The following is a 9,445-nucleotide window of genomic DNA, read 5'->3' on the forward strand; positions in this document are numbered from 1 at the left end:
GCCGGGTGCCCTCCCCACGTAGTCCCGAGGGCGCGCTGCACTGGCGTAGACTAAGGGTGGGCCAATGAGGGAGCGGTGTTTGGGCGGGGCTCGCGGCGAGGTCACGAGACGAGACTCTGCCTATAGCGCGGAGGGGTGGGGCCTGGAGGCGCCCGCTGGCCAATGGGCGCGCTCTTCTGAACTCGTGGCGGTGACGGCAGGGATACCCTGGTAGAAGGACCATGGGGTAGCCGGAGCTCAGACGGGCTCGGGCTCGGCGCAAGCGACATGCTTCGGAGGGTGCTGCGGCCCACCCTGGGCCGGAGTCTCTTGATCCGAGGATTAAGCTCGCGCAGTGGAAATTCCATCCTGGGTAAAGCCGAGGGTGTTATGGTTCTGTGGCTTGATTTTCAGGGCCCACGCTGGCCGGACATGGGCCGGCTGCAGAAAGCTCTTAGAGCTCTTAGAGCCCCGGGCCGGTAGGTGTATGGATACCGAGAGGACCGCCCCCAAACGACACATCACACTTAAAAGGAGGTTTGCAGGTGGCGATGGGCATCCAGGGGTGGCTAAGATTAAGTGCCTTTAGAGGAAGCTGCAGCATAGTGTGCGATTACCTCTTGTGTGTGGGTCTGGGATACCCTGGAGACGGCCGTGCACTTGACTATCTTGAGTCTGGCGTTTAAGTGGGGGAGAGGTTTGTTCAGGAGATAGTCATATGGCAGTCACTTAGCCTAGGGAGAGAGTGAAAACTGCAAATTTTAGGAAATTGAATGTTGTAGTGCCGGGCATAATGCACGATCAGGCAGGCAGGCTGCATGTGGAGCATCCAGCAACGCTGTGATAGTACTGCTGGGTGAGAGCTGACCTTGTATGAAAGGATGACAGTGAGCACTTCCAACTCAAGTGTTTATTCAGCCCAGCTTTTCCTGGGCCCACCTTCTGACCTTAACCACCTGGCAGAGATGTAGGATTTCTAACCATATCCACATCCCACAGACTGGGATGGAAATGTGTCGGAGATTAAGAAGAAGATCCGGTCGCTGATTCCTGGAGAGCCCAGCAACTTCCTGTATGATACCAAACACCTGCCCCCCGAACACTCAGATGTGGTGATCGTGGGGGGTGGAGTGATTGGCCTGTCTGTAGCCTTTTGGCTGAAGACGCTGGAGAAGAGACGAGGTGCTATTCGGGTGCTAGTGGTGGAACGAGACCAGACGGTGAGGTCTGGGGTAGGGCAGAATTGTGAGTGGGCCAAGGAGGACTGGCAAGGTGAGAGGAGTGGAGGGGAAGACCTCAGTCCTTGGGGGCCCAGGGAACAGCAACTGTGCTTTGAACTTTAGACCTTGTTGAGACATAGCCCCATTTTTTTTCCTCCCTCAAACCAGGATCCTTGACAATAAGGTTTTTGCTTTTGAAAGCAGATTCCACAATGTTGGATGTTTCCAGATAACAAAGGTCTGCCCAAAAGACCTTGCGTGTCAGGCAATTAATTAATGCAAACAGCTATTGCAACTTTTAGATTCCATTGTTTTTGAGGGTTTTGTTTTGTTGTTTTCGAGACAAAAAGAGAGTCTTGCTATGTAGCCAGGGCATATGTCACTGTCACTGGTACTTTTGAGGTTTCTTTTTTTTTCTTTGGTGCCAGGGATTGAACTCATGACCTCGTGTTCGCCAAGCAGGCACTTATGCCACTGAGCTAAACCCCCAGCCCACTTTTGAGGTTTCTGCAGTTTAGTTCCTACTGCCATTCCCGATCTAGGCACAAGTCTTGGTACTTGGCCATATCCTTTCATTTTCTAATCAGTAATCACATGTTAATCTCTCATCCTTGGACTTCATCACTAGCATTACCATTACCATTTGGTTTCATTGTGGCCTGCTGGGTTTTTGTTTTTTGAGACAGAGTTTTGCTATGCAGTTCAGGCTGACCTTGAACTCACAGCAATCTTCTTGCCTCAGCCTCCAGTGTGCTGGAATTACAGGCATGCAGCACCAAGCCCAGCTTGTCCAGCCCTTGGTAATCACTGACCATCACTGCTGTGCTCAGTTGCCAGTGGTGATTTTAACACTGCCTTTGGGCTGCTGGTGGACCTGATGTGGGTTTCTCCACTACAGCTGCTGTTAGGTTATAAATTTGCAAAGAGTTTTTCCGTATAACTTTAGGTGTAGAACTCACAGCTCCCATGCAGTATTCCATTATGACAGCATACTGGCATAGCTCGGCTTTTCTGGTCTCTCTACAGTACTCCAAGGCCTCCACAGGACTTTCTGTGGGTGGGATTCGTCAGCAGTTCTCACTGCCTCAGAACGTCCAGCTCTCCCTCTTTGCAATCGACTTTCTACGCAACATCAATGTACGTGCAGTGGGACAGGGTGGGGGGGTTGGGACAGTGACACTCAGAGAAGCAGTTCAAGCAGCTAGGAGTTGGTCCCTCTCTTCTCTTCACGGTATTGGTGTCGAGAGAGAGGTATTCTTTTGATTTGAGGTGCTGTGAGGGATTGGGCCAGGAAAGCTTTCCCCTGATTTTTCAAAGCGGCCTCTTTGAGCAGCTTTTCTTCACACAGGAGCACTTAGCTGTGGCCGATGCCCCTCCCGTGGACCTCCAGTTTAACCCCTCGGGTTACCTTTTGCTTGCTTCAGAAGAGGGTGCTGCTGTCTTGGAAAGCAATGTGAGGATGCAGAGGTGGGTGCCCAGCACAGCGCCCCCCCCCCCAGCTCTCTCTCAGCCTCATGTTTTCGGGGTGCTCCAACACCACATAGGAAGAGTGAGGCTGAAGCTGCTGATACAGGTACCTGTTCCTTAGGAGCTCAGGCCATCAGGAAGGGCAGGCATATACCAAGGGCTCCAGCTGAGGACTGAACACCGCCCTGGCAGACCCTAACTTGGCAGGGTCATGGGAATCACCAGGCCTAATAAGCCAGCATCTCAGTAGTTCAGGAATATGAGGGTTATTTGGCTTTTGTTTTGTTTAGTACTGGGCGTTAAATCCTAGGTCTTCACACTGAACTAGATCGGCAGTCCTTTTTGCTTTTTGTTTTGAAACAGGGCCTTATTAAATTGCCCTGGCAGGACTTGACCTTGAGATCCTCTAGCCGTAACCTCCCAAATGCTGGGATTATAAATGTGTATTACTGCCCCTGGCCAGGAATCTGCAATTCAAAAGGACCCTCAGTCAAGATCAGCAGGCTTTTTCTGTCAGGAGCCAAATAGTCCATGTATTAGGTTTTCTAGTCATTGAGGCTCAGTCACAGCCACTCATCTCCTCCACTGTGGCATAAAACAGCCATAGGAAAAATACAATTGATTGAGCTTGGCTTATTGGAAAAAACAGGCAGCAGGTGGGATCTGGCTTTAAGTCTCAAAGTCAGTTAAGCGTGGACACCCTTGCAGTACCTTGTGGCTGGAGACTCTTAACACACCTGTTATAATTCTCACTAGTGACAGCACGTAATTTCCTAAACCCTTCATCACTTTAAGGCATTTAACTGTCAGAATACGCCATGGGCGAGGAGGTACACACCTGTAATCTCAGCACTTGGGAGGCTGAGGCAGGGGGTTTGCGTAAATTTGAGGGCAGCCTGAACTATGTAGCGAGACCCTGTTTTGGGGGAAAAAAAAGTCCCTGCTTTACATGCGGGGACATTCAGCCTGAATGACTGAGGCACGAGGATCCTTGTACATGGTGGCCATAGGCTTTAATTCCAGTTAGGCAGCCTGATTTAGGAGAGTGTCTTGTCCGGTGCCTGCTTTTGGGGGACAGTATCCCAGAGGAGGACTGCCCTAGGCTCTGGAGAGGAAATCCACTCCGCTAGCTGTAGAGGGAACTTACCTTCCTACCAGTTTATAAAGGAGCTGGAACAGGAAGGGGGCAAGGTGGAGCTTAGTGTGCTGCAGGCAGATGCAGGCATAGGGAAAGGGAGAGGCTCAGAGAGCAGAGACTGCCCTGAGTGTCGGGGTCTTTCTCACTCAGCAGGGCAGGGACATTGAGGAGTTCGGACAGAGAAGCGACATGAACAAGCCAGACTCCCCACTTGTGGGGTTGGGGTCCATGCTCCTGGCCTCCCTGTTCTACCCTAATACACACATGCACAGCCACGTTTCTCTCAGGCAGGAAGGGGCCAAAATTTGTCTGATGTCCCCTGCGCAGCTGCAAAAGAAGTTTCCCTGGATAAACGTGGAGGGCGTGGCCCTGGCATCTTATGGTGAGTCTGCTCCCATGTGGGCAGTCCGGGCAGACCACAGCCATGCTGCAGGAGGGCCACTCGCCTTCTGGTGACAGGGTGTGCCCAGCTGTGCTGCTTCTCTGTCCTCTGCAGGATTGGATGGCCCCATCCAGCTGGTCCCAAGCCCGGAGAGATGTGGGGTGGTGGGAGAGGCAGGCCCTCGTGCCACCTCCGCTGTCTCCTCCTCTCATTTCAGGGATGGAGAACGAAGGTTGGTTTGACCCCTGGTCTCTGCTTCAGGGGCTTCGGCGAAAGGTTCAGTCCATGGGAGTCTTCTTCTGCCAGGGAGAGGTGACACGTGAGTGCAGGGATCCGTACTGTGCCCTCCACAACCAGGCCCCGGCCCTGGCTGGGGTCCAACTTGTCACTCATGTGCTAAGCTGGCTCAGCAAGGGCTGGGGAGGGGCAGGGCTGCCCCCAGTGCCCAGGGCGAGTCCCGGGCAGTGTCGCTGCGCTCCTCACGAGGCTGCTCTGTGACTTGTGACCTCCTTGACAGCTTCCACACTGTCCTGTTCCCCGTGGCCCTGTTGATCTCAGTGACCTGATCTCCGCTGGCTGCGTGGGAAAGCACTTACCCTTTAGCTGTGTTTCCTTACGAAACCAGTGGGCTCCCTATTCCCTGCTCACGGTCTGCTTTATAGGGGTGGAAGGCACGTGTTTCAAATCAAACCTGGGGCCTCACGCACTATGCAGGTGCGCTACCGCTGGGCGACACCCTGGCTCTGAGGTTCAATTCTTGCCTCCTGCAGGTTTTGTTACATCATCAAGCCGCATGAGGACCTCCGTTGGGGAGGAGGTGAACTTGAAAAGAATCCACGAAGTCCACGTAAGTCCCTGGGGCCAGTGGTCTCCTTCCTACCACTCCCCAGCCTGGGTAACGTGTCGTTCAGGAGGAAGTGTCCCTCTCGTGGTGGCCAGGTGTGGGCCAGGCCTCTCTCCACTCACCCTCGGGCGCCTGCAGGTCAAGATGGACAACAGCCTGGAGTACCAGCCAGTAAAATGTGCCATTGTGATCAACGCCGCGGGAGCCTGGTCCGGGCAGGTTGCGGAGCTGGCCGGGGTCGGGAAGGGGCCGCCGGGCACCCTGCAGGGCACCAAGCTACCTGTGGAGCCGAGGAAAAGGTAGCTTCCCTCAGGGCAGCTGAGGAGGTCGGTGAGAGGAGGAGAGACGATCCCGGAGCCAGCTGTGCACGTGGATCCCCACGCATGTGTGGGCTGGGCGGGAGGGTTGCTAGCCACACCATTTTTGAGGTTCCCCTAACCCCCGGTTGTGGCAGGTTTGTGTACTTGTGGCACTGCCCCCAAGGGCCAGGCCTGGAGACGCCCCTGATTACAGACACCAATGGAGTGTATTTCCGCCGAGAAGGACTAGGCAAAAACTACGTAGGTGGCCGAAGCCCCACAGAGGTAAGCTAAGCTGCAGGCCGAGGGGGCACCAACTGGGAACGAGATGTGGGCTGAGGGAGAGATTGGTTTCTGGGGTCCCCGTGCCGAGTTATTGAGGTTTCAGTGCATCCAGTCAGAATTGGGATCTTTATTTTTTGAGACAGGGTCTCAGTATGTAGTGCAGACTGGCCTGTAACTCGCAGCAATCCTCCTGCCTCAGCTTCCCAAGTGCTGGGATGACAGGCATGTGTCACCACCCTGGGCAGAATTGGAATCTTGTATCCCTCCCACTCCCCACCTATTAAAGGTGGGGTCTGGAGCTCCTCAGCATAAGCCTTGCTCCCACTGTTCCCCCAGGAGGAGGAACCTGACCCAGCCAATCTGGAAGTGGACCATGATTTCTTCCAGAACAAAGTGTGGCCCCATTTGGCGCAGCGGGTGCCAGCATTCGAGAGTCTCAAGGTAACTGGTGAGGGGTGGCTTTTTCTGTTTGTCTTTGCACAGTGGGCAGGATGGGTGCTGTGGGAGTATCACAGTCCCCCGGGACCTGTGGTGGCCACATTTCCTCCACCTCAGAACTACTGAGGAGTCTGTGGAGGTCACCCCGTCGCACGCGGCCTGCAGCTGCTGCCCTTGACCAGGTGTGAGGGCCGAGTGTGTCTGCGGCCTTGCTGAGGCCCCCATCTTGTGCACCCCCAGGTCCGCAGCGCCTGGGCTGGCTACTATGACTACAACACCTTTGACCAGAATGGCGTGGTGGGCCCCCACCCACTAGTGGTCAACATGTACTTTGCTACGGGCTTCAGCGGCCATGGTCTCCAGCACGCCGTGGGCGTGGGGCGAGCTGTGGCTGAGATACTGCTGAACGGCCACTTCCAGACCATCGACTTGACCCCCTTCCTCTTCAGCCGCTTCTATTTGGAGGAGAAGGTCCTGGAGCAGAACATCATCTGAGCATGTGCACTCCACACTGGCCCCACTGCCAGGTCTTCCCAGCAGTGCGCCAGGCCTTGTTCCCTGGCCCACCACCCTCTTTTTTTTTTTTTTTTTTTTTTTTCGTTTTTATTGGTACCAGGGATGGAACTCACGACTGCCTGCTTTCAAGGCAGGCACTTATGCCACTGAGCTAAATCCCCAGCCCCTGGTCCACCGCCCTCAATCTGGCTGGGCAACCCAGTCACAGAGCCCCATGCTGGCAGCGAGCGGCAGGGCGGGACCCTTGGCCTGAGCCCCTGCTAGGCTGACATCTCCCAAGGTGGCCCTGGCCCAGATGCACTGACTTGTCAGCCCTAGTTGTTGATCCATAAATGTGATGAACCCTTTCACAGCAGTCTTTGGTTACATTTTCTTCTTAAGGCAGAAGCTCTAAAGCATTCCAGAGCCTTCCCCGGCTGGAGTATGAAGCCACAGCCCCACCCTCCTCCCAGGAGCCTTTCCAGCTCGAAGGAGGGCAGTGCTCTGAACCTGACTTCTTGCAGAGTGCAGGTGGCAGAGGGAAGAGATGTGCTCACTCATCTGCTGTGCCCATACTCAGGGCCATATGTTGGAGACACAGCAGCAGGCAAAGCATAGTGAGGTGTGCGTCCTGCTCTCCTCGGTCCTCCAGAGTGGACACAGGCTCAGGACAGGGGCACCTCACCCTGAAGGGCAGAGGCTGGCGAGGAATCTCCAGGGTGCTGACCTCAGGCTGAATCGAAAGGACAAACAGGGAGCACTCAGCAGAGGGAAGCCATGCAGCAAGGCCCAGAGCGAGGACTGCAGGGTCAGAGGCTGCGGGAACACCGCACCTTAGTCTTGGTCATTTGTAATCAATAGGGCCACAAGTTCGAGGTCAACCCCAGCTCATTGGTAGCAAGCACCTTAGTCTTGGTCATTTGTAATCAGTAGGGCCACAAGTTCCAAGGTCAACCCCAGCTCATCGGTAGCAAATTCTCTGTATCCTCTGCAAGAGTAAGGCAGCTCCCATCATGCCCTTTTTAAATACAGGGTCTCTCGGGGCTGGGGATTTAGCTCAGTGGCATAAGCGCCTGCCTGGCAAGCAGGATTTGTGAGTTTGATCCCAGGTACCACAAAAAAAAAAAAAAACAGGGTCTCTCTCTCTCTCTGAAGTTCAGGCAGGCCTTGAACTCAACTGCAAAACCCAAGCTGGTCTCAAACTTGCAGCAGTCCTGCCTCAGCCTCAAGAGGACACCAGCATTTAGACCAAGGCACAGTGACCTGAGGTTTGACCCCCAGTACAGCCCAAAGTGAAACAAGGAAAGCGAATCAGCCCAGCTGTCTGTGGGTAGCACACTAGGACATCAGGGCAGCAGCGGGAGGAGGCTGGAGCAGCAGCCTGGCGAGGAGCAGGTGGGGCTGAGGTGACAGGAGCAATGGCAGAGTGGGCACTGTCATTCCAGACTGCCTGCTGGGATGGGCCTCCTGAGGGGGCGGGAGCACCGGGGCAGCAGTGAGGGCTGGCAGGAGTGGAGCCCCCCAGTGGAGATGGAGGGGATTGCTGGTGTGGCCTCCCGGGACACTGGACTGGAGACAGCACCAGGGAGCCCAGAACAGGTCGCAGAGACCCCGCCAGTGTTTAAAGGACAGAGCACAAAGGAGGTCCCTGGAGAGGTGTCTGTGGGACAGGAGAGACAAGGATGGTATGGAGCCCAGGGGTAGTGGCCCAGGCAGCAGGCGGGACAGGCGTGGAAAAGGTGGCATTCTGTACCAGGCTCTGCCAGGCCTGGCAAGGTGGCTGCTCCCTCCTCACAACTGGCCTTCAGGGGGAACAAAAGGTGAGCAGTAGAGGGACCTCGGAGGGACTGGCAGGGACAGCTCTGTGCCCTCTGGCCCACGTGTGAGCGCCTGGAGGACCCAGGGCCCGGGAGGGAGGCAGAAGAGGAAGAGCCAGAAAGTGCTGAAAAACAGGAAGGAACTTGCGAAGGCCCGGGGGCAGGGGACAGGACGTCCACTTACTGTCCCTTCAGGTGGTTTGTAAGGTGCCCTAGTTACTGTGCCTTGCGGCAGACAGCCCAACTTCAGGGCCCAGAGCAAAACACCCAGAGGCTACGCCTTTCTACCCAAGTACTGAGTGTGCATCATGGAATCGTCTATCCTGTGGGCGAGCAGGGTATGGGGCTCATAATCCCAGCCCTCTGGGAGGCTGAGGCAGGAGGATCCCAAATTCAAGCCCAGCTTGGGTCATTTACCCATTTAGTGAGACCCTGTCTTTAAAAATAAGTGAATACACTTACAGCAACACAAGCAACCAGAGGCCATAATTCTGATGAGGAAAGAGAATCTCGAAGTGTCCTATGTGAGCAGCCCAAGGGCAGACCACCTCTCAGGCAGGCCGCTTACCCCTTGGCTGGCTGGATAAGGTGAAACTCAGATCAGCACAGTGACCCTGGGCTGAATCCCTGCATGTCACATGCCTCCCTGTAGGTGGCGCTCCCAAAGCTGGCTGGCAGGAACACTGCTTGGACAGTGGTGTAAAGATTTTGTTCTACAGGGGAAAAAGTTTGGGAAGCGCCATGCTTACCCGTCCTGTCATCACAGCGCTCACAAATAGCTCAGGACTCAGAGGCGGGAGAGCAAAGGAGTCACCGGGCTTCGGCTCACCCAGGACTCGCCACCATCCTGCCTGGACCTCGGCTTCTCACAGCCGCTCTGCCTGTCCTTGTCGCCAGCTGGCATCACACACCAGTGTCGGCGGCGTCAGCAAAGGGGACCTGCAGCTTCTGGGGCCTGGGTTCCCCGAAGGGCTGACCTCACAGTGGCCGCCCTGGACCAGCCTGTCCTGCAGCCGAGCCCGCTTCACCGTTCTCAGTGGCGCCTTTAGAAAGAAGGCTGCGCACACAGTCCCATACCTGC

General features: G+C 55.4%; 1 protein-coding gene and 1 long non-coding RNA gene across 5 annotated transcripts; one reads left to right on the forward strand and one right to left on the reverse strand.

Annotated features, from left to right (window-relative positions):
* Nucleotides 1-172: 172 nt before the first annotated feature.
* On the forward strand, nucleotides 173-6,918 carry Foxred1 (FAD dependent oxidoreductase domain containing 1). 4 transcript variants are annotated; one of them, XM_013155625.3, is made up of 11 exons: nucleotides 173-352; nucleotides 979-1,199; nucleotides 2,226-2,336; nucleotides 2,548-2,666; nucleotides 4,077-4,186; nucleotides 4,404-4,505; nucleotides 4,957-5,033; nucleotides 5,169-5,329; nucleotides 5,485-5,614; nucleotides 5,951-6,055; nucleotides 6,293-6,918. In XM_013155625.3, exons 1-11 carry the CDS (start codon nucleotides 268-270, stop codon nucleotides 6,545-6,547), a joined length of 1,476 nt encoding a protein of 491 aa, XP_013011079.1. In that variant the 5' UTR covers nucleotides 173-267; the 3' UTR covers nucleotides 6,548-6,918. The 4 variants fall into 4 exon arrangements, with proteins under 4 accessions (XP_013011079.1, XP_003472605.1, XP_063112119.1 ...); XM_003472557.5 differs by having other exon boundaries at nucleotides 4,092-4,186; XM_063256049.1 differs by lacking the exon at nucleotides 173-352 and having other exon boundaries at nucleotides 1,007-1,251.
* Nucleotides 6,627-9,226, reverse strand: LOC134477642 (uncharacterized). Its single transcript, XR_010049727.1, has 2 exons — nucleotides 9,114-9,226; nucleotides 6,627-7,280 (listed from the first exon to the last, which is right to left on the reverse strand). It is a non-coding gene; the product is annotated as an uncharacterized LOC134477642 (long non-coding RNA).
* Nucleotides 9,227-9,445: the final 219 nt, after the last annotated feature.

Source organism: Cavia porcellus, unplaced genomic scaffold (assembly GCF_034190915.1).
Source record: "Cavia porcellus strain 051 isolate PalLab524CR breed Dunkin Hartley unplaced genomic scaffold, mCavPor4.1 scaffold_9, whole genome shotgun sequence".
In the NCBI taxonomy this organism is placed as follows: domain Eukaryota; kingdom Metazoa; phylum Chordata; class Mammalia; order Rodentia; family Caviidae; genus Cavia; species Cavia porcellus.

Coding starts and splice junctions, on each gene's coding strand:
- Foxred1 (XM_013155625.3), top strand. CDS start 268: ATGCTTCGGAGGGTGCTGCGGCCCACCCTGGGCCGGAGTCTCTTGATC. Junction 1,200..2,225: donor TGGTGGAACGAGACCAGACG/GTGAGGTCTGGG, acceptor GTCTCTCTACAG/TACTCCAAGGCCTCCACAGG. Junction 2,337..2,547: donor ACTTTCTACGCAACATCAAT/GTACGTGCAGTG, acceptor TTCTTCACACAG/GAGCACTTAGCTGTGGCCGA.